Genomic DNA, 23,770 nt, shown 5'->3' with positions numbered 1-23,770 from the left:
TGTCGCTAGTGCTATGCTACAGCAAATTGCAAGGCAAACCCGTAATCTTCCCCCTCCCCCATTTAGGAATATGTAACCTTTGATAGTGCTAGATTGCCTTTAAAATATTTTAAGATGCTTCACCCTTTTTGATGCCTTGTTTCCCTTCAGTCTAAATGAGAGATGTGCTTATAGGGCAGAGATATACAGCAATTTCGCCACGTCTCTTTTCTCTTACACCGGAACTCAGAGCTCTCACCCTGCAATGAGAAACTGATTCTGGTTCCTGTTTTTCCAAGCACCCTCCTCCTCCTCCACCTCCTCCCCCTGGTTATTTGCATACGTCAATAAATACTGCTGCGTCCTTCAGCAAGGTTAAAAAGACACCAGTCTTCACTCTTCTCCACCCCCTTTTCTATTAGAGGACCTTTAAAGGAGCCGGGTACCGATTTTCCTTAATTAACAAATCAGCTTTCAATTATTTAAATTTATCAGAGAGAAAGCAGACACGAAATCTCGCACCGATACGGGAGCGGTTCTGAGCTGCACGATCGTTTCCTGGCCTTTTTCTGCCGCACAGCTCGCTGCTTGCTTACGGCATGGGAAGCGATCGCAATGACGGGGGAGGGGGTGGGGGAGGGCGGGGGGGGGGGGGGGTGCAGACACTTCATGTACAAAGCCACCGATGGGCGTTATATTTGTCTCCAGCGACCTTACGATCTTTCCGTGTAAAATGCCATTTTACACCAAAACAGTCCTTTGCTTAAAGGTATTTCTACCTGCTATATAGATGAATCATCAGTAATTTGTTCATTGGAAAAAATCAGCCAAAATGAGCAGATCTGGGAGGTATTATTAGACCATGATTCTGATGCTTTCACAATGAAAAATAAAAATGGGGCAAATTGAAATACTTAAAATATAGACATGCCACATTTTAAAGCCATCTTTATATGCACAAGACAAAGACTAGTGTTGCAAATCATTTGCTAAATCAATATATAAGTTTAAAAAGTAAATGTGTAGAATGGTTGAGTCATCTGCTAGAAAAAGTGCTTCATACAATATAGAACAGATTATATAATTTGATTATTATTTTGAAACAATAGTACTAATTCATATACAGACAGCAGTGAACAGCAATTGTATGAAACTAGAACAGGAACCTCCACATTTTGCAGAATTTTAGTCAATTGAGGAGATCAGTCTAAATATCAAAAGTATTTTAAATGAGCCAAAAGTCACTTACTTTAATTGAGTAACTGTGTTAAAGATGGTTATCGCTGAATACGTAATTGCATGTCTATTGAGTTAATCATATGACATGCACATTGCTAACATTGCACTTTTTAGGATTGTTTGTTTTAATGTAACAAAGTAAAGTTAAGCCAAATCAATTGTTTAAGAAATGTGGCAAAAGAGTGGAATTGATGACCCTCTCCTTTCTGACATCAGCAGCTTTCAGATAGTCCATGTGTATCTTTAAAATGTTTTGTTTATTTTTTTTCTTTCTTTTAAATCTCTTCTGAGTCATACACACACTTTTTAGTCAAAATGAACATCAGGACAGCTTTCTGTTATCATTAAGTTACTGCTCGTGCTCCCTATTATTTACCTGTTCACTATGTGAACCAAACAGCAAGGGTTCACAACAGACTATGCAGTAAGACAACATTACGGCAAGTTTCTAAGAAGAAAGGAGTAAACTATTGCATCGGTAATAGGCAGCTCTGCTGCTGGGAGTGCAGAAAACCTTGTGAGGCAGTTTAAAGCAACACTGCAGTAAGCCGTAACATACCAAGCCTTGTGTAGCTTTCCATTAGCTTCATTTCTATCAAAATCACTATTACTCCTAAGGCTACATGAAATTACTGATGATTCCACATCAAAGAGAGAAAAAGATGATATTTATCCCTCCTCTGGTTCTGAACTATCAGTAGAAAAACATATTTAGAGAGAGAAACATAGCAGCTGAAATGTTAAAATTCTGTCGTCAATAAAGTATATTTAAATCAGTTAGTCACCAGGTTATCTATAGTGGCTAGCACAGCAGTTGCTTCAAATATGTACCTTGACTTAGCTAGCTGGTTTTGGACTTTATCCTAAGGACTGTAATCCACATCTATTTTCATATTGCTTCTTAAAGGTAAAAATCACCGCACAGTTCAACCCTGTTGTCAAGGTCAAGACCTACCTTTAATGAATGAAGCCAGTCTGAATGGAAAAACACTGGATAATAAACTACTTTGAAAGACAGGCCAGCCAATGTCTAATGTTGGACTAATATGCAGTACCTCCTGATTATTTGCTGGTGTAAGTATTTGTACAAATTCAGTACAGGAAATCTATATCCCCATAGCAATACTAGCTCCCTTTGCATGCAGTAACCCACGCAGTCAACACAGAAATTTTTCAGGAACAGTTACCTTTGGATTTTCTGTATTTAAAGATCAAAAAAAATGACAGTATATTTATTTTCTTCTTTCAGGTTTGGTATATGACAAGTAGTCGACCACTCTGGCAAGAGCACTTTGACAGCTGGAAGCTTTCAGTGCATGCTCTCCCAAGGAATCATGGGGTTTGAAGTCTTATCTATAGATGGCATTTCACTGCTCCCTATTCTGAAAGGAAGAGTGCTCAAAAGGAAAAAACATAAGTGCACACTCCCTCTTTCCAGGGAAAATTGCTGCAGTCTGAATCATCAGATCTGAGAAAATAAATATCTGTCAGACTGAGCTGAAAGTAACTAAATAAGAGCTTTTAACACTTTGATTTATAAACCCAGAACAAATAGCTACCTACTCAGAACAACATTCGCTAAACAAAAAAGTAGTTCCAGTATTTCCAAACTCCAAACCTCTAGTATAAAAAATTAAACTCATACCAGCTATAAAATATACGGCTATTACAAAGGAGATGGTGTCATGTTGCTTAGCTGAAGAAAATATTAAATAATAACCTGTCATAATTTCTAAAAATATTCCAAAACTCAAACACAAATAGGTCAAGTATGAAAATTTAAATCAAAATCAGCACATAGGCAAAAAGTTGTACTATTTGAATAGTTTCCAAATTCCAGGTTACCACCTTTTCATTACTGAGTTATTTTTATACACTGAAAATTCCAAATAAGCTACTCAGAAAAACGGGAAGGTGCAAATTTTACTATTTAACCTTTGACCTACTCTGTACACTGTGGTTCCCCATTTCAGCTACCTGCCTTCCACTACCCACTGTCCACATATCTCCGACCTCCACATCAATACACAGCCTAACATGCGTTCCTCTTGTAAGATATTAATATTTTGATAATTAATGTGGGTCAGGTAAAGTTTTCAGACTTTTGTTTACTGGCATGTGTATTCTGTCTTGCACTGGTCCATGAATTATTCTGACTATTTATTCATAATACTAATTATTCAGGAACAAATACTAACACTTGTATGGAAATTACATAGTTGAAATCAGAAGTGTGAAAATATCTGTTTAATAAGCTTGCAAGCTAATTTTTCAAAGGGTGAAATATGCATAGCTTTATGGGTAAAAGAGAGATGTCTAAAGCTGAGAAAAGATAAATTAGTGAAGTTGAAAATGGGTTGTTAAAACACATGTCTTCGCTTTCTACAGTTTGTTTATGTTGGACTGTATGGTCTGCCTGCCTTAAATCGATGCTGTAATTAAGAGTTTCTCAACACTTGCTCGAACCTGTTTGTGCTACTCTGAATCATTAAGGGCAGGAAAACTGCTTTCTTAAAGCAGTTGAAAATACCTAATTTGTTGAAATATCCCAGCTAGTACAGGGCTGGTTCTAGGCGTTCTATAACCCTCCTTTATGTCCCTATTTACTTCTGGGTTATTGCCTTTCAGAAGATTTGAGGATTCATGTGGAAGGGACCACACCCTTGCTGTCAGTTCTTCCCAGGAGACAGCTTCACTTTGTAGATCAATTACTAAGATAAGAAGAGTTCTCATCATGATATTCACAAATGGAGAAGCTCTCCAGAAACAAAGAAAATCAGGGTGTAAAGGCAGGTTTTGATTAACTAACCACTAGAAGAAAAACATTTTTTGTTTCTACTAGCTAGCTCTTTCGTAACTGGAAGTTTAAGGATAATAACAACAGCTGTATCAGAACACAAGCACTTAATTCAATCTGGTATCTGAATGACTTGACCTGGACCAGTTCCAAAGAAACAAATGTAAGAAAGGCCCAAGTAAGCCTAGCTAACTCAATTAACATTGTCTTGAGTGTATTTTTATTTTATGAAATTCATTATGAAGCAATTTAAGCCTACTATGACTAACAAGCCATGCTAGTCTTCTTGCCAGAAAGTGAATATTCCAACTAGCTTGAAGGTTAAAATGAAGTATTATGTTACTGAAAAAAAACAGTTTTACTGTAGAATCATCTTTCTCAGTTTAGAATTGTTTCATGCTAGCTTAGTCAAGGGTTCCTTGTCTTTTTAAAGATGGAATCAAGTAGATAAACAATGCCTAACTGATCTTGGAATTTAATTTTACATACTGCTATCACAGCAGTTAAAATGAAGTTTTGCCAAAACAGGATGCTTTCGTACTGCCATGTTACTTAGTTTTGTTGAACGCAGTGAATAATTCCAACAGTCTTAATGTTGTCAGATCAGAGGAACTGTATTAAGGTATTGCTCCTTCATTATTTGGCTTCTTTGTCAGGCCTGGCCAAAATGGTCAGATAAATATTTAATATACCTCCATATTATTCTTACAGTAATTCCTTGTCAGTTTCTTTATTAAGCTTAAATTTGTGTAAGTTTGTTATCAAGTATTTTAAAAGTTGATTTTTTCACATAAGTCTGATAACAAAAAACTTTAAGCCCTAAATTTACATTTGTTTTGGTGATTTTCATTAAGGTCTGTACTTGCCTTCAAATGACAGTTTAATTCAAAATGGCTTCCATCTCCAGTTAGTATCAGTGAGGCTGAACTCAGTCAAATCTGAATTAGTAGCAATCATTTTCCCTCACTTTGCACTGGTAAAAGGGAGCTCACTTTGCATTAGTGAATGCAGTCTGTTCCCAGAAGAGTTCTTTTTGAGCTCAAATGCAGCTTCTTCCAGGTTAAGGTAAGGAAGGACAGAGTGAGACAGTGCAATGAACATTATGGAGACAGAAGGAAGGAACAAAGAAGAATCTGTTAAGGCATGACATGGGCAGCAATAGTTAAAAACATTTAAAAACTGCAAAAGGCAACCTGAGATTTATAGTGGAAATTGCCAATGCAAAGAAGGAAGCATAAAGAATAAAAAGTAGAAAGAAAATGAAGAGAAAAAGGGGATGAGGGAGAGTGAACTGAAGGAGGAGATTGTTGGGGAGAATAAAGCAAGCATTTGAATAGAGCAGCTGCATATCCGGTCTTGTTAAGGGGAAGAGATGAGGATGGAATGACAACTCTTGCTCTGTCAGGGAATAAGGAGGTTTTTCTCAAATTTAGAAACAGTTGATTATATATGTATTTTAGGATCACACTTTTATTCTGAGAAGAGCAGACCAATGGAGAACACATAGCCCAAGCTGTCCAACAAACTCCTGAACAACAAAATGGCACAAATCAGTTTTTAGATTTCAGGATCTTTAAGCTATTTATGGGATGTTATGAGGTTTGCCGTTACAGAATCGTAGAATGGTTTGGGTTGGAAGAGACCTTTAAAGGTTATCTAGTCCAACACCCCCACAATAAGCAGGGACATCTTCAACTAGATCAGGTTGCTCAGAGCTCCCTCCGACCTGGCCTTAAATGCTTCCAGGATAGGGTGTCTACCACCTTTCTGGGTAACCTGTTCCACACTCATCATAAAAGATTTCTTCCTTATGTCCAGTCTAAATCTACACTCTTTCAGTTTAAAACCATTACCTCTTGTCTTATATTTTTATGTATCCTATTGTGGTTTTGTATTTTGTGTCTGGAAAAAACCCAAAACATATATCCAAACCTACCAGCTGTTCACTATTTGACCTGATATTCGAGGTTTGTCCAGTCTTGTCATCCCTCCCTGTGCCAGTGGTAGAGCAAAGCAGGTGCCTTTGTCACAAACTGTTCTTCAGCCTCAAATGGTAGCCAAGTGATCCTGGGTTCTGGTCACATTTCTTCAGGTAACTATTGTTCACAGCCATTATTACTCATCATGACCCCATAGATTTATCCTAAATTGCAGGCAACTAGCATATCCTTTCCACTCCAAAGCAAAAATAGAGATATTGAGCAAATCACATAATCATGGGAATAAAACCAGCTTCCCTATTTCCATTTGTAACATTTCAGAATAACTATGTAAAACCTAAGCATTTGGCTAGTTTAGCTGATCAGTGCTCTGACCAATAGACAATGCTCTTATTACAGACCAGGACTAAGAACCAGAAATTCTGATATCTAATACTGCTTCTGTGTTTCATGAACAGCTGTAACTGGGACAGTGTGTATTAGGTTCTCTTCCAGGATGTCATGCCCATATGGTTTATGCAGGCCAGTGTACATTAAAGACTTCTCAGCAGTTTCCAGCAAAACCAAGTTTTACTGTCCCAAGAATAAGTACAAAATAAATTTTCTAGGATAGGATGTCAGTGTGATGCCTTCTTCCTACCTGCTTCTATACATATTTCCTGTAATGAACATTTACATCACCGTAACTATTTTAGCATTCCTGCTTATGATATCCGTAGCAATTAGAAAATAAACAACACTCTCCCTACTCTATACATATAATACAGCTTACAAGTCCAAGTCCAGATATATTACACACATTTTTACAACACTTTTATCTTAACAAAGACTCTAAAAAGCAGACTGATTTTTCCTTAACTAAAGCATAATGGTCAAAGGATCCAGTATATTCGCTAAAGTCTTCTCCCTATTCTACCTGATCTCTACAGCCATGTATATCCACCACGCAAATGCTATTTTTCTCAACCAAGAACAGCTGTAGGTTGATGCAGCTGTACCATTGTGGGGTTGGCCCTGTAAATTACTACCTTGTACAGCAACCGCAGTGTGACAAAGTTGGAATTTACACAAGGTATCAGGGACTAGTTACATGTACCAAAACTTACTACAAGAGCTATTTATTGACAATATACATCCATATGTATTTATATATAACCTGAAAAAGAAAAATCAAACTTGATTACCAACATTACTAACCAACCTTCCCAAAAATCTGCAATGTCACAACTACCTCTGAAAAGTAGGACCTCATCCTTTGCTTGGCAAACATGACATTATGCAGAACCTTTACATGCATGCAAATACACATCCACTTGGGCTGAGAAGTAAGAGTGGGAGACAGACACCCATGGTAGAGATAAATGGGAAGGCAACTTCTCTCCAGGTGCTATCCACCTGTTGGTTCTATAAAGGATTTTCAGCTTCTACATTTCCCTTTATACAGACTGTGATGCTCTGTAGACTTCAAAACACATAACAAATATTTAAAGTACTTGAAAAGGAATTTTTCCCAGTAGGGAGCGCGCCTACAGACTGAAAGGAGAGCGTTGTCGTTACCACCAGCCGTCCCACTCTTCATCCCACTTGCACACAGAAGCCCGTGGCCACAGGCCTCCATCGAGCATGAAGGGCCACTTACAAGGGCGCCGGGTGCTTGTCCTTGTCATTGCCAACAAGCCCACAGAAATGGATTAATTTCCCTTCCTCCGTGCCAGCCACCACCCTCCTCGGCAGCGTAAGCCGAGGAAGGCGCCTGGCAAGGTCCCGTCTTCTCTGGGGCCTCTCCGTCCCCGGGGCAGGTCCCGGGGAGGCCGGCTGGCCGAGCGGGGGGCGGGACCCGCCTGCACCTGTTCGGCGGGCGAGGCAGCGGCGGGGGTGCGCAGTGACGGTGCTCTTTCCCCAGGGGGTCCCCACACCCTGCGTGAGCGGGGAGAAGGCAGAGGAGGCGGCCCGGCCTCTCCCTCCCTCCCTCCCTCTGTGCGGAGGTTGGGCCGGCGGCGGGAGCGGGGCTGCGCCGCTCCCCTCTCCCGCCGCGGAGGGCAACGCTCGGGGCGTGAGGAGGCAGGAGGCGGGCGGCGGCGCGCGGGCCCTGCCCACTCCCCCACCCCTGCAGCCCCTCGGGGGGTCCTGGGCAGCGGCAGAGGGCAGCGCCGGGAGGGGCGGAGGGTGGCCATTAACGGAGGGCGCGGGGCCGGGCCGGGCGCTGACCTTCCCCGCCCACCGCCGTGCGCCAGCGCCGCCTCCCCCCGCCACCGCGCCCCCCTACCTGCCCCGCGCGCGGTGCCGGGCAGCGGCTACGGGACGGTGGCGAGAAGCTGCATAGGGAGGGGAGAGGGCGGGGGTGCGCCCCGCCGGACCTTTAAACTCCCGGTGGCGGCGGCGGGACTACACTTCCCAGCGCGCCGCGGGGTCGCAGCCCGGCGTGTGGCGCAGGCGCGGCGCCGGGGTGGGCGGTGGGGACGGGTGTCGCGGCTGCGCTCGGCACTGATCTCACCAAGGCGTCGCCGGCCGTCTCTCGCCGCGGCAGCCTGGGCCGCGCAGCTTTTGCGGGCGGCTCTGTCCCGCCTCGGCCGCCGGTCCTCTGCGCCGTCCCTGCCTGCTAAAGGAGGGGCTGCCCCGGCCGCCTCGCGGGAGGGGGGTTTCGCGGCCTTTCCTCCGACCTCACACGCGTGACGCGCGGCTTCGTCGGCGCTGGGGCCGCCTTTGTCAGGCCTCGCTTCGGGCCCTCGGCTAGGCCCCCCCCCGCCTCCTGGGAGCCATGTCCGAGCAGACAGGCCTGGCCTTGCCGCAGACCATGGACAGGTACGGGGAGGGCCCGGCGGGAGGGAGCCCTCGGGGTGGGCGTGCGAGTCCTCCGCGGCGCCGGCGGGTCCGTGCTGCTCGTGGCGTGTTTCTGTCCGGCGGGTCGCGGCGGGGGGGAGCTGGGATGGGCCCCTCCGGCGCGGGGTCTCTGTAGCCGTTGCTGGCGGGGGGCTGAGGCTGGTGGCGGCGGGGCAGGGTCTGGGCTGGTGGCGCGGGTCCGGTTTCGCTTTTTGGCTTCTGGAAACTGTGGTGGTCCGGGCGAAGTCGTGCAAGCTCTGCCGTAAATCAGCGCGGGGTACCGCGGGCACTGGCGCGGTGTTTGCGGCGGTGCGTGGGGCGTGGAGGGATCGCTCTGGCAGCGTTGGGGCAGGAGGAGGTGTGTCCGGGCTGAAGGGGGCTCTGGGGAGAGCGGTGCAGGCCGGCAGAAGGCTGTCCGGCTTCTGTGGGCCTAGGAGATACTGTAGGTATGGAAACCAGTAACATGCACCTAAAATATAGCACCAAAATAAGCCCAAATATTAACTGGCTTTGTGTGTCTTGTTGATAGTTTTATGATCTTTGAAGAAAGCCTACAATTGCTTTTTTGGAATGCTGTTAGAAAGTATGACCGAAAAAGTAGTTTGACTTGAATGTAGAGGAGGAAAGATGCTTACTGGCTCTTAAATTATTCTTATTACACTTGTCTTCTCTTTATGCTTTAAATATGTAGCACTTTCACCCTGTTCCACTGAGGGCGTAAGATTCCTTATCTATAATTTTTGAGTCATCCAGGAAACCCTTAAGACTTGCCCCTATAAACAGCAAAACCACATTGATAGCGTGTTATTGCAGGAGTTGTGATAACTTGGTGTCTCAGAAGGTGGGGACCCAAAAGGAGTCAGGCTTTTATTGATGAGCTTATCGAGCTTTCATCATATGGAAGCCAAAAAAACCCCTCCACCACCCTGGTGTTTTTCTCCTTTACAGGTCACCTCTAAGGAGAGAGGATTTAGTGAAATATAGGCTGTCACCAGGCAAGCATTAAAGATACAGACTATGTGAGGCAGGGACAGAACTGGTGCAGCCTCGAAGACAAGGATGAGAAGTTTCAGTTTGATGTAGAAAGAGGATGGAAGTGAGCTGGGAAGGGAGGGAAAGTTGTTTGTGTTTTAGAAGTGGTAATGACTTGGGTTATAATTTAGAACAATGCCTGTGAAGGAGGCTAACACCCGGGAACCCTGAGTACATTTCCAAGAAGTAAAGGGGAGGAGGTAGATTTTCAGAAATGCTATCAGGAAAGTATTTGGTTTGGTACACTTCCTGTGAATGTAAGGAATAAAAGGGAAGAGTTAAGGAAGACAAAAAGAATTGGGAAGAGGATGATAGAAATGTTGGGGGTGGGGTAGTGGAAATTAAGGTTAGAGTGCTTCAGAATCAACTTCCCTGAAACTAAAAAAAAGTTTAATCTTCATCCTGAAGTTTGTAGTCCAGTGATATATAATATTTTAGTTTGGAGTTCTAGGAGACCATGATGTTCTGAGTGGGTTCCCTACCGTCTGTGGCTGTTATATCATACCATGAAGTCCTAGTTCACCCTTTTGGGAAATGGCCAGAAGGTGGTGTTTATAATGTGTTGTGAACAACTGTTAAATTAAACAGTTAATTTAAAAAAAGAAAATTACTTAACTAGTGGCCAAACCATTTTACTGTTCTTCAGTAGTTATGGGTAATGGATATGTAGGTTTTGACATACGTTTAATATTCTTGACTCCTTTCAGCTTTGTGAAATTGTAATTTGTATCTCTGGCCCTTTTCAAATACTTTTCCCAGTAAACTTGGAGTAGCTGAGTCAGTATCATCTAGAACAATTAGAAAGTGTCCCTCACTTCCTTAATAACAGGCATGGGGGGGGGGGGGGGGGGAAGTTTTAAGTACCTAGCTAGCGTAAAAGGAGGTATGAAGAGAGACTGTGGCTTTCATATCAGAATTCATTGGGCTTGGTATAGGAAACTGGAGAAACAGTAGCGTGAAAAGACGTGAATGGAGTGGTAAGAAGCAGTTGAGTATTTATGATCCGAATTTAATTTGGAGTGTAGTACAATACCAGTAGAATAATTTTGGAGTAACCAAGACCTCAAAATGCAGTGTAAATAACTTTTTAGTTATATACTTTGTTTATGGAGAGGGGTTACATTGGAAGAAACTAATTTTCAGTCATCTGGTATTAGTGGAAGTCATACATAACTGTTTTCATGTTGTATGTAGATCAAGATAAATCTTCAGTATTTCACCTTAGGGGACATAACCCATGGATGAATCATCTGTAGGGATTCTGAGTGGTTGAAATGCCTCTGCTGTCCTGTTACCTGTATTTCTAAGGGCAGACAGATCTTTCCCAGGGTAAGAGCAAAAAACATGCATAAGTTTAAGAGTTATAACTTAACACAAAGCACATACTTTTAAATTTGTGGTGAAGGATGCAGAAAACAGCTTTTCAGTGAATAAAGTTTTAATTTGATTCTAATAGTTAAGGAGGGGAAAAATAGGGCTTTTGTTTCCAATCCCTAAATAGTCACACTGAGAGTGTATCAGGAGTATGGTGTTGCTGCAGCATCTGAATGTATGCACTACTGTGTAAAGATCAGAGCTCTTGCAGCAAGTTCTTTAATTATGTATCAGTGAGACAGAACAAATCTTTTGACTCTTAGATTGTACATCTGTATGACTTAGTTTTTTTCCTTAATAGTTTGGATTTCTCCAGTGTAAGGAGTGCCTTGATAGCATCTCAATGTTGTTCTGGGGATTCATCTTTCTTTTATGTATTTTGTGCTCCATCCTTGTTTATTCTCCCTGCATAATTTCAGTTTGGAAGCAAACCACGCATTTGTAATAAAGAGGGTAGATAGCTGTTAAGGTGTAAGAAGTTTGTTACTTGGAATTTCTAGTTAAGGATTTTATACTTGTCTGAAGGATTTGCTACAGCAAAAATACAAGAAGCATGACAAGTAGACATGACCATGAAGTGACACTACTACATTCTGGAGTTCTCTTGTTCTCTTGTCTGCAGCATTTAAGAAACTAATCCAGCTGATTATCATGTGCTTTCTGGCCTCGAATTTGGGATTTTCATCCTTCTTGTAACTTTTTTTCCTTCTAGCTCATGTTTAACTAACAGGCCTAGATAATAGTCTTAAAATACCATCCTTTTGTGCCTGCAGAATTCTTTTCAGCCTATGATAAAGGGCCATATTGCTAGACTGATGTGTGCACTTGAAGGCAGTGATTAGTGGTCTGTCTAAATGGTGAGGTTTTATTATTTTTATCCCTTTATTCACATTGTTTTAATGCATAAATTACAGAATGATAGGAATTTCTATTAAAAAATGAAATCATGTGCAATGATATATTTTTCTGTTAATGTAAACACATTTTTCAAGATTTATTTAAATAAAATTGCCAGATTACATTAAAATGTCATGGATATTACAGCTATTACTCTATTGAGTGCACAGGGCAAATTTACTTGAAAGTCAATCCTAATGCATTTGTCACATTTTAACAGGCAGATGACATATGATATGATATATGATTTATTTTTTTTTTAATGTAAAAGCATTTTTTCAAGGAAATACCCAGAAATACTATATTGTGAGTGGTATTAGGGTGTTGAACCTTTATGGTGAAATTCTTGTGCTTAGTATGTCAAGGTCATGAACTAAGTCAGTTATTCTTGCATTTTTCAAATGTAATTTTGAAAATGCCCAGAAAACCTTAAGTCTTTTGTGGTCTTTTTCATGTTTCCTATTCACTTGGGCCCTATAAATTTTCTGTTTCAGCACTGTTTTGACAACACTTCTTCCAACTAAACACAAATTGTTTCTTAGAGCTGCCCTGTGTAGCATCTGTCATAACAGGTATTATGGCTTCTTAACTTATTTTTCAAACATTGTCAAATGACTGGGTAAGTTTGAAGATAAGATGTTGAACTTCCTGGGAGACTTTGGTGCTCTATTTGATTTAAAAAATTCATCCTTTAAATGCTTAGTATTTTTTCTGTGTCATTTGCTTGTCAAATACAATTTGACTTATTTTTTATAGTTATGTTTTTAAGCAGAATCAATATGTAAATTCAGTTTATTTTTAAGTTATGTCTGAAGCTACATCTTGTCAGTTTGCTATTTTATAGCTTTCTATAATAGCTTGTATGTTATTGCCAGGACATCAGCTGGCTGTGATCCTGTACTACCTAGCCTTCTTACAGAAGACTTGACCTGGTCTTGCCAGAATTGCTGGTAGAATACATATGAGGAAACAAAACTAATAACTGTTTATCTAGCTATGCAGTCTTTTTACTGTGTTGGTTGAGCAGTTGCTTTCTGAAGTGACAAGATGTACTTGCCATAATGAAGTCAGTGGCAAGCCCATGTTGATAGAAAACCTAGACAACATAAATATTTGAGTAGTTAAAAAAATCTTCAATGTGGTCAAATTTTAAAATATTGTTATTTTTATGATAAATGTATCATCAGATGGTCTCTGGTTTATTTGTTTGCAACGATAATCTGGTCAATCTGCTGTCTTCAAAAAACCAAATGCTTAGACACACGCCAGCTTTTTCTAGCTATGTCATTGCCTATATTTACCTTAATGTGAGCTGTAATACTAAAATGTAGTCATATTTTAAGCTTTATTTTCTTGACTTCAGTTGGATTATGTGTGGATTGCTCTTGTAATTGGTGATACCAGGGCTTCAGAAAGCTGGGGTTTTGTTTTGCTGTTGTGTTGGTTTTTTTCTTTTTTTTTTTTTTTTTTTTTTAAAGCATCTTCCGTGGTAGTTATTTGTGGTACTCATACTGTCTGAACTCCTGCTCCCTCCTTCCCATATATTTGCCAGCTGGCCAGAACATGGTCACTTTTGTCTTCTGTTTTTTCAGTATTTAAAGATGTTAGCCAAAATGTGATAGTCTGTTAAAGGCTTGTGCAGGTAAGTGCTGAAGAACCAGTGTCAGTGTACTGGTAATTTTAGCATAGTTTAACTTTTAAGTTAAAGTTAAAGCATGCTAATTTTTAGATAAAGTTATTTTCTGAATGGGTAGGAGTTGATTCAACTGTTGTTGATATGCATCCCTCCTTGATAGAAACTAGAGCAATGTCATATGACTGTTTTGGCCTCTACCCTTGGCATTCCTTATTTAAAGGGGACAATAGAGTTGAAGTTGCAAGGAAACTTTAAAAGTAGTTAAAAGATAAAATGCAGAATTGTAGTTGGCTTAAATTACTTGCACTATCAAGAGTAGAATACTGTTGTGACTAAATTTTCTTTGCCAGAGCACTGATTTGTCAGAAAAATGCTAGCAACTGAGGCTCAAAAGTTGCAAAATAATAAATTCATGGGGTTTCCATTTCAGTTTTCTGAACTGTCATCTGATTCCATGGCAATTTTATTTTCCTTTAAGAAAAAAGCATATGCAGTGGTTTTGTACATTTATTATCAGTTGCTCCTTTTCTTCCAGTTAGCATGTGTGTTGTTCGTGTTGGTATGAACCTTTTCCTCCCCTCCTTGGAAGTTTAGGTACTGATATAGGTTTGTTTGCACAATTAACTATTGATACTTTAGTAATCAAAGAAGCAGGTTTGGACTAAGACTTTAATGCTACAACCTAGGCAATGTAATTAGTGCAGTGTGGTCCTTGATTCGGGACCTTTATTCTGAAGTCCTTAAACATGTACTGGATCATGTGCACTCATGTGAGTAGTCTCACTGACTAACGTTGATATATAAGTAATCCTTCTAGGGGTGGAGTTCAGCCAGATATGTGGAGTAATAAACAACATAAAACACTTTATAAGATTTATGTAATACTTTTACTTTTCCTGAACTATTTACCTTCTCTGCAGTTATTCAGTCTGTTCTACTTGAGCTGATTAAGTACACCTCCTTTCATTACCCTACCTGAAGCAATTGTTTTGTTTTTTTTTTCTACACAACCCTGTTAAACTAATTTTCTTGAAATATTACTTTCTCTGGTTTCTAGTTGAAGTCTGTCAGCAACCAGAAGTACCTGGCTTTCTCTTGTTCTTCTAGAGTAGATTATGCATGCTTAGAGTATAAGAATAAAGAACAGGCTGTGCTGGGTTAATCTCTACGAGAAAGGAAACAAGGTGTTCTTCCCTGTCTTTACTCCCAGCCAATTGGAACCTGATGTTGGTCAACGAAGGAAAAAGCAAAATTATGTTTACCTTCAAGTGGGTTTGAGGAATGAATGTTTGAAACAGTAATAACTTTCTAATAGCTTTTTTGTTGTTACTTCATCCCAGGTACATCACTTGTTATTCCAGTTCTCTCTGTGCTGAAGGTTCTGTATTGAGTTCTTTCTGTGTCAGTAAAGATGATTAGTGAAGACTTATTGGAGACTTGTAGAATGCCTTTTGCCCATCTATAGTGTAAAAGTGTCAGTATGTTATTTATGAACTACCTTAACCTTTTGACTCTTATGTGCCTTATATTTTCATCTTTGTCTGTGTTGATACATACAGGTTTTAATTGCTGCTTCACTGTTAACTTCTACTTTGCAGACAGTAGGCAGTTATTCCTTTCATTTCAATGTGGGCAAACTCCTGAGAGACTATTTATCATTTTGGTACTAAAAATTTTGGTATTCCATGTATTATTGTGTATTCAAATAACATTTTGAGACATTGTATCTGCTTCATCTAGGAAGCCTATAAAAACAACTGTTCATTGATATATTTCACATAAAAGTGCTCAGGCCTCTAGAATAGTGCTTAATTGTGATTTGTTTCCTTTGGTCTGGTGTCTTAGTGCTTGCTGAAGTTGAAACTTTTGACAACTAATGCAAATGTATTGAATAAATAATATGTATCATAATTTACAGAGAAAGATCAATTAAAAGGTTCAGGTATTAATTTTGGAACATCTTTTTAAGTAATGCTTGAAATAGTAATGAATATGCCAGCTATTTAGGACTTTTGTTTGGTGTTTCTGACATGTTAACCTGCTTACGGTTTTACTCTACTGCAGAATGGGTGGGAAGTTCCTTGTGTGAAAGTGATAAGAGCTTTTTGATGCATCTTAATTTTCTTCTTCTCAGCCACAGAATGAGTTGGGTACTAGCTTGTTATAAATTGTCATACCTATGGTTATCAAAAGAGTGCATGACGTGCTTATTTTTTACTGGCACTTATGATTTACCACAACTAGCAAATCCATCTTCAGTGCAGAAGAATGAGAAGACCCAACCTGAAGTGGTTAAGTTCTTTAAAGTGCTTCTGGCTGATGTTTCTAAATGAAACTATTCAGGTTACACAAGATGGTCAAGGGGCTGGAGCATGTGACTTACTGGGAAAATCTAGAGGGAACTGGGCCTGCTTAACCTGAAGAACAGATGGCTTGTGGAGACCTAGTAACTTTCTAATATCTACTGAGGAGGTTGTTCAGAATACAGTCTGTCTCTTTCTGGAGGTTCCTGGCAGAATGATGAGAAACAATGACTGTACATTTGAACAGAGAAGGTTTCAGCATGTGGGGGTGGGGAGTGATGCAGTTGAGCTTTGGAACAGGTTGCCATGGGGAGCTGTGGATCTCTGTCCATGGGGCTTTTGGAGACCCAGTTGGAGAAAGCTCTGACAATCTGGTTTAAATTCAGAGTTTTGCTTCTCTGGGCAGGAGGTCCGACTAGAGACCTGCTGTGGTCTCAACCCAAATAATTCTATGATACCAGGTCTAGATGCAACCCTGATTTAGACAGGGAGACAGCACAGTTTGGGGGCTCTTTGGACTGCATGACATGAGCATACTGTGCTGGAGGTGCTAATATGGGAGGTACCGTCCACTAATACCTTCTGAGAAATCTGCACTTAGTCTTTTTAGCATCTGCCCTGAAATCTGTACCTAAAAGTTAAGGTGACTTCTTGTCTAGTTGGACTGGGATCTTATTTCTTTTCTTTTAAGATTTTTTTTTTGCTCTCCTGTTATTGTACTGCAAAATATGAGTGATTTTTGACAATAGCTTTCTACTGTTCAATGAAGGTGCTTAGAATTTTTTGTGTCAGTTCTGGGGGAAGGATTATACACCTCCTGCCTAACACTAATATAGGATAAGAAAAATTCCAATCAAAGTCTGCTTTAAAATGCTGGTTTAGAAAAAAGGTTTTACTGAAGTTGTATTAAATCTGGGACTTGCTGTTAATTTGTTTATAATTTTAAATCTTAATTTTCTTAACTAAGATAAAAATGAAATTAAATTGGCCTGCTCTATAACAGTTTCCCTATAATAAGTAAATACTAATTGTTTTGAGGGCCAACCATGCAATCTTGGTATATGCTTGTGTTCGGAAACAAACTTTCTGGATAAGTATAATTAGCATTTCTAGGCTTTTGGTTGATTGATTGCAGATGAGTATTATGAACTATTTGGTGTTCTCAGTTTATGTAACTGTGCCTGTCTCTCCCTTTGGTCATGCATCTCTTTTTCAAGGTGTATGTATTAAAAGAAAGTTAATAGTGTGAAGGTAGTGAATAATGGAGTTGCTATATACAAGAGGGGCTGGCATTCAGTGAGCATGGCATACTTTTTTTTTTTTTAACTGTTTTAATATAGTAGTTATTTCTTCACAGTCTTTCTAGAGAAAGATTAGACCCTTTATTTTAGAGCATTAATGTTGTCTTTGTTTCTGATCTCTCCTCACTTGTTACTCCTGTTGTAAATGCCTCGTCCTGGGATCTGAATACTTTTGTTTAGAAGTGAATATTTTTTATTGGACTAAAATGTGCCAACACAAATTAGCCTTCTGTGGAGGATATAATTACAGGCGGCCATGTGCTGAGTGCTTGTGACTTCTACCGGTGAGTCATGCAGTCGATTCTACAGAGTGCTGAGGAGAGTCACTTAATGTTATGATCAGACACCTTGGGGTTTTGTTCACGTGTATTTGCAGTAAAGACACTTCCAAATTTTCAATGACTGCCACAGTTGAGTAGTCATTTTTGTTCTTGAGGTATTAATGTTCCAAGAACATATCTTCTTGGCATTTAAATTTTTTTGGTAGTTTTTAGGTCTCAAATTGTTCAGTTTTAATTACTTATTAGGAGGATACAAGATAACTTGACTTCAGTAGAGCTTTTTGGTTTGCTCTTGTATACTGGAAATTAGCTGGTAAAAATAGAAGTTGTAAACTGAGAATAACTTGAGTAATAGTGTCTCTTATATAAACTCTTGAGTTCAAAGCAATTTGCTTGCTTTGGAGTCTTCCTGCCAATTTTTGCAGCTTTAGGACTAGGCTTCCTATTTTTCTTCTCTTTAGAAAAACATATCAGAAAAATTGCTTACCCTGTATGGTCGATTTAACTATAAAACTAGTCACGCATCACACAAAAACTGAACTTTTTATTTCACAATTACCATGCCTAAAAATGGAATGTAAAGTGAATTGCCATGTTTGGTTTCTGACAGATTAAGTCTATGCTAATGTGGGGTTTTTTTTGTAACAAGATATTGTGCCTAAAGATTAACTTGTATTTTTGGTACCTGTGTAATACTGGGAAATTGCTGCAGGAGGCTGAGCTCACCTAACAGTCTCTGTGAATGGAATGTAATTTTATTTTTCTCGTCTTTTATCTTTTGCTTGTTACAGCAATAGTTTAATGTCAAGACAGTTACAGTTTTAGACATGTCAAAGTTGGTCTATTCTGTATTTATGTTGCTCCTGATGTTTGTAATAGGTCATCTACTCTGTACATCTACCACAAATACCAGTATTGGTATTTTTCTGATGCAACTCTGTTCCCCTTTCCTCCAGTACAAAGTAACGTTGTTTAATGCTAGTTTAATAAAACTTACATATTTTTATCTTCTTTCTGAGGTGGAATTGTATTTAACATTCCAGTTTAAAACAGCAGATTAAAGACATCTCGATACCAATCTTTGAAAACACAGATATGGTTAGTGCTTGATAAAGGAAGCTAATAAGTACACCTTAACCTTCTGTTATGGAAAAGTAAATCTTCCAGGAGATCTGAAGGACTAATGCTTGTTACCCTTTGTCTCAAAACTTGAACAAATAAAGGTTGAATTCCTTGAAGTCAACCAAACATTTGCTTTAACTTACATCTTGGCTAATGGAGGAAAAATGCATATAGTTATGCTCATCATATAGCGCAACTGATTACAGAATTCTAACAAAGCAGTTGTGCAATGATTCCTAACCTTGGTCGACAGGCAGCATTTTCAAGCAAGCAGTACACTGTACCAGAATTGTTTTGATGTCAGGGTTAGCCTCAACGCTAGTGTTTTTAAATTCTTCAATAGTGTTAGGAAGTTGTTTTCTGAGAACATAGACTGGGGAATCTTTTGTATATGTAATTAAAGTATAGCAGTATCTTACAGCATTGTGGCATACTTTCTCTTTTTAGTAAGAAACAACTTCCTCTCTTCTAGAGCTTCAGATCAGTTTTCTGCTGCCTGTGTTGATACTTTTCACACAGATCTTCCCTCTATTTAACTGTGGTCGTTTAGTGTTAATTAGTTGGAGAGCCAAATGAGTAATTTTCTGTGCACTGTTCTCAATTTAAATGTGTTTTGGGTTTTTTTCCACCAACATTTTGTATGTCTTGGTTTAATTTGTCACTGTCTAAATGGAGAGGGTGCTGACTGAGCTACTGAAAACAAAGATGCAAGTGCTTTTTTTTTTTTTTTTCTTCTCAAAGAGTAGAATTCAGGTTGTGATGACTGTGATCAAGGGTATAGTTGAAGGTACTTTTTCCAGGAGACCTCAAATGATTGAAGTTAGATATAGTTACTTGTTTGTTCCACTTTTATTGTCTGGCAAGTAAATCTGATGTATTGGACACCACAGAGACAGTCAAAACCCAAAGTTTAGCATGTGGTGAAATGTGTGATGTCCCTAGGGAGTGAGGACTGCTGTAAGAATTTAATACGGTAGACTGCAGATGAATTACAGCAAGAATGGCTTTTAAAACTACTTTGAGGTCTGAAGCTGTCTTCCTTTGCTAAATCTGGCAGTGTTGCTAGAACTAAGACAATTTTTTTTTGGCCTCATCAGATAGATTAGCTTCTCAATATTTGGGTGTCCTATCTTCCTAGTAGGTCATGCTATCTGTTAGAGAAAGTTGTATGAGGTCATCTTGCCATCTAGAGTTCTTGCTGTATCTTGAACATGCTCACAGCTTTTCTTTCTTCAGCCACTGTAAATACTAGTATATGAATCCTAGCTGATTGAGCCTCTTACTACTTCAGTCATACATTGACGTTATGCTGCTTTGCAGTTAGACACTGAGAGAAGCTAAGACTTAAAGGAATTTCTTGTGGTTTTCATTTTCCTGAGCAGGGGGAGCTTTCAGACATACTGCTATACAATTTTGTGAATATTACAGGCAATTAATACATAATTAAGATGCTTAAAGGAACATTCAAGGAAGTAACTTTATCCTCTAAAATATATTTTCCTAGTTGCTTCCTATCTCTGTTACTTTCTATGTCTGTGATTGACAGCTTAGTCAAACAATGCTTAAGCAAATGTTTTCTCTATATAGTATGCTATCTGCATTATTAAAAAAATCCATGAAATGTTTAAGGCATTAACTGAATGCTATTAGATTTTTTTCAGTGTTTGCTATGTATGTATATACTTGATTACTTGTTCAGCTTTTCTTCCCAAATCATGTTGTTCAAGGCATATTTCAGTTTTGGATGTAAACTGTTTTGTGTGTGTGTATGGAGTTCTTTGTTTTGGTTTTGTTGTTTGGTTTTTCTTTTCCATTTAGTTTTGGTCACTTATTTTTCTTCCTAAACATGATGGTAAGACTCACTGTTACGGACACCAGCAGGCACTCAGCTTAAATTGTTAAGAGTTGTATGCCAAGCTACTAATATATAATAGTAACAACAGTTTAATTAGCGAAATGTGTAGTGCTTCAGTAGTAAGGTGCTTATTGTATGAGTAATAATTTTACCTGATTTGTCCTTTGCACATTTTTAGGAGGGCCCTGTTTTCCCTTCTTCCCTTTAGAAAGAAAACAAATGTTTGTAACAGCAAACTTTTTATATATTATATATAAAGAATATATATTCTTTATATATTTCAAAGCTCATAGCAAGGCCACTGAGCCTTGGTAACTTCCCAGATTTTCCTTTTTCAAAAGTGAGAGTATGGTAATAATTAAACAAAGCCTTTAAGAGAACTTTGAATTTTGAAGTCTGTGTGAAAGGAATATGCCTGAAGAACTGGTTGCAAAAGTTTAATTGGTCCAGAATGAAAGGTAATTTTTTACCAGTAGTCTAGATTGTTACAAAACAGATATTAATACCCAATGAGAGTGAATAGGAAATCCTTCATAGATTTAGCTACTTTGGGTAGAAGTAAAGGCCATAAAAGCCTTGTAAGGCATGATTCAAGCACAATAGGTGGTGGCTGGCAGTCAAAGGTTTAATTTTATCCATGAGCTCGAAAGTTGCCAGCAGGATTCTGTGAACTGTCCTTTACTCATATCTCTGCCTTTATATAGTGCAGTTAACTCAAGTGTAAAATATTTCTCCTTTATTGGAGCTATAATTGAGAATATATAAATAAATCGAACTTCTGTTAATCACTAGAATTCTCTGGTACACCTTCTAGTTAATTGTTCTATGTTTTGTTTTAATGTGTGTGCTTATTGGATTTTAGTCATCTGTGGGCTTTTATTAAAAGCATTTTAAAATCTAGTTTAAACAATGCCATCCTGTGGTCAGAGGAAGTCAAAACCCATATATGGATACCACTTGTGTGGCCATTTGTTCACACCAGTGTTAGCTTGATATTCTCTTATTTAACTTCTTTCTGCTGTTTTGAATAAAAGCTTTTGTAGTAAAGTCTAGTTACTGTTGTTTTTAGATTCTCACCAGCTTCTTGTTTACTCAGCATTACACCCTATCCTTGATGACTAGGCAGAGCAGAATTGGGTATTAGGTCAGATGACTTTCAGGAACCTCCTTTGAAGATTTTAGACTGTTTTGAGGTGACAGCTTGTTTTCTAGTTGAGTGATCCAGGCTGGCATGTGGCAGCTATGCCACGCTGCCTTAAAAAGGATCCCTGAAAGTCATGATGGAGCATCTAAGATCACTGTTTTTGCACTGATATCCCTGTTCCTCGCTCTGTGTATGTGTGTTGGGTTTTTTCCCCTTAGGATGGTGTAAGGATTTTTTTGAGTTTGATAGTCAGAGCTTGGGTTGAAGTTAAGAGCATTTCTTACTGTGTGAGATGGCCGGGAAAATATTGGGGAAAGAGTGGTGTTCCATCCATAATCCTGTTGCAGTCTTCCTCTGCTAAGAAACTTTCATCATTGTGGTAGATAGGTCTGTATGCATTCTCCTGTTGAAGTCTTCATGATGCCTTAGGCTTTGTAGAAGAGTTCATCTCTTCCAGCACTTAAATCTCTGTGAAGCATGGTATAAGGTAGCATTTGTTGGGTTAGGCAGTATTCTCCTCTTTGTAGCCTTATCAGAGGAGGGTTGGGGTTATTATTAATATTATTATTATTAACCCCTTGTCAGGCTAGGGTTACGACCAGGTAGTGGCCATCGAGCAGAACAATCTTGTTTCTTCTGGTTCCTTCAAACTCAGGAAAAGGAAGTGCTTAGCAGTAGCATTTGCAATGTGTTGTTTATCTTGCTTTTTGAGAGAACAGTTTGCAGTGTTACCCTACTAAAACTCTAGCCTGTTCCAAAGCAGCCTGCCTGTGTTGTATGCTACTAGGTAACTCCCTTGATTTTTCTGACATCCTAGTCTTCCCACTTAAACATGATTTTACAGTATTTAGAGTATAGTTGGCAGGTTTAGTGGAATCTTATCACTATTCTTCATCAAAGATATTTTATCTGTCAATATAGACCATGTATAAATATTTATTACAGCTCATGAAAAATTACCTCTTACAAACAGCAGATTTGTGGGTCATCCTTTGGAGCAGTGCCTTTTTATGGCCAGTTGTTGGGAGTGCTTTCAGTTACTTCTTCCAAGGTGCATTTCCATCCCTCACTGCATTGGCTATCTGTGCTATCCTTGTTATCAGTTATGTTTCAGCCTTTTCACTTTTTGGATGTAAAATTCAGTTGCAATAAGCCACTCAGTCACTTGCTGCTTAGCAGAATAAGGATGTTTGACTCGGATAGCAAGATATCAGCAAACTCCTGCTGCTTTAAGGGAAAGCAGTGTGCTTTATAATGTGGAAGAAAAGTTTTCTTAAAGAGATTTCTTATTTTATGCAGGGTCTGTAATAAGAGGAAAAAATGCTTTTTAGCTCATGGCTCTAGAGCATGTCATGCATGTTCAAATTTGCATTTTCCATGGTAAGGGTTAGGTTAGGTCTTGTTAAGTCTTGCAAGTATTGTATTTTCTCGGAAGTTTTCTGGTTTTGCTTGCTGTTCATACATGCGTGCCACTGAACATCAGGGAAAAAAATCCCAAGACTTTTTGCGTTCTCTTGCAGTACTGAATATTTGAAATCAGCTTTTACAAAGCAGCTGTGCTGTTCCAGTCTCACAAGTCATCTTCCATTAAGTGTTGTGGACACAAGGGTATCTGCTGGGTTTATGGGGCACTGAAGAGTTCTGCAAACTTTTTACTAGCATATTTATAATTAACATACTGCTTTTAAATTACTTCTTTGTATTAATTTACAGTCGTGCCTGCTCAGTGAATTCAGATCCCACAGATTGGGGCAGATTTGGTTTAAATAACATGAATTAGATCCTGTCCTCCTTCCCATCTAAGACTGGTTTAGGAAGAAAGTAACCCTTAGAGGGAGTATAGCTCAATAAAAAGGAAAGCTGTCTGCCTCTAGCTATATCTGTTGGTACTGGAGGATCTTACTGGTGTGTTGGAGCTGTAACTCTAAGCAGGTACAGGAGAGAGTGGCTTTCTCATTGATTAGAAACTTGTGATTTGGAGAAACCTGTTTTTAGGCAGACCTTGGCTTTCTAGATTAGTCATGTAACATTTGGAGTATAGGATCTCGAG

At 39.3% G+C, this 23,770-nt stretch overlaps 2 protein-coding genes and 1 long non-coding RNA gene across 12 annotated transcripts in view; 2 read left to right on the top strand and 1 right to left on the bottom strand.

Moving 5' to 3' along the window:
- CPEB3 (cytoplasmic polyadenylation element binding protein 3) overlaps positions 1-8,344 on the bottom strand; it is a 96,870-nt gene extending 88,526 nt beyond the window's left edge. For 4 of the 9 annotated variants that reach the window (XM_074907481.1, XM_074907482.1, XM_074907488.1 and 1 more), the window contains exon 1: positions 7,595-8,213. In XM_074907481.1, the coding sequence (XP_074763582.1) occupies positions 7,595-7,622 (28 nt within the window). In that variant the 5' untranslated portion in view covers positions 7,623-8,213. The other 5 variants (XM_074907484.1, XM_074907486.1, XM_074907487.1 and 2 more) reach the window with 5 other exon arrangements.
- LOC141961017 (uncharacterized) lies at positions 366-5,093 on the top strand. The gene is made up of 3 exons (XR_012633724.1): positions 366-421; positions 2,126-2,292; positions 2,468-5,093. It is a non-coding gene; the product is annotated as an uncharacterized LOC141961017 (long non-coding RNA).
- A 100-nt stretch (positions 8,345-8,444) lies between the features above and the next one.
- Positions 8,445-23,770, top strand: part of MARCHF5 (membrane associated ring-CH-type finger 5) — a 32,296-nt gene continuing 16,970 nt past the window's right edge. Inside the window, exon 1 of one of the 2 annotated variants that reach the window (XM_074907492.1) lies at positions 8,445-8,757. In XM_074907492.1, coding sequence (XP_074763593.1) covers positions 8,714-8,757 — 44 coding nt within the window. In that variant the 5' untranslated portion in view covers positions 8,445-8,713. The remainder of the gene's footprint in view (positions 8,758-23,770) is intronic. The other variant, XM_074907491.1, reaches the window with a different exon arrangement.

This window comes from Athene noctua, chromosome 5 (assembly GCF_965140245.1).
Source record: "Athene noctua chromosome 5, bAthNoc1.hap1.1, whole genome shotgun sequence".
In the NCBI taxonomy this organism is placed as follows: Eukaryota; Metazoa; Chordata; class Aves; order Strigiformes; family Strigidae; genus Athene; species Athene noctua.
Note: the sequence above shows the minus strand (reverse complement) of the source record. Positions and strands in the feature narration are given on the sequence as shown.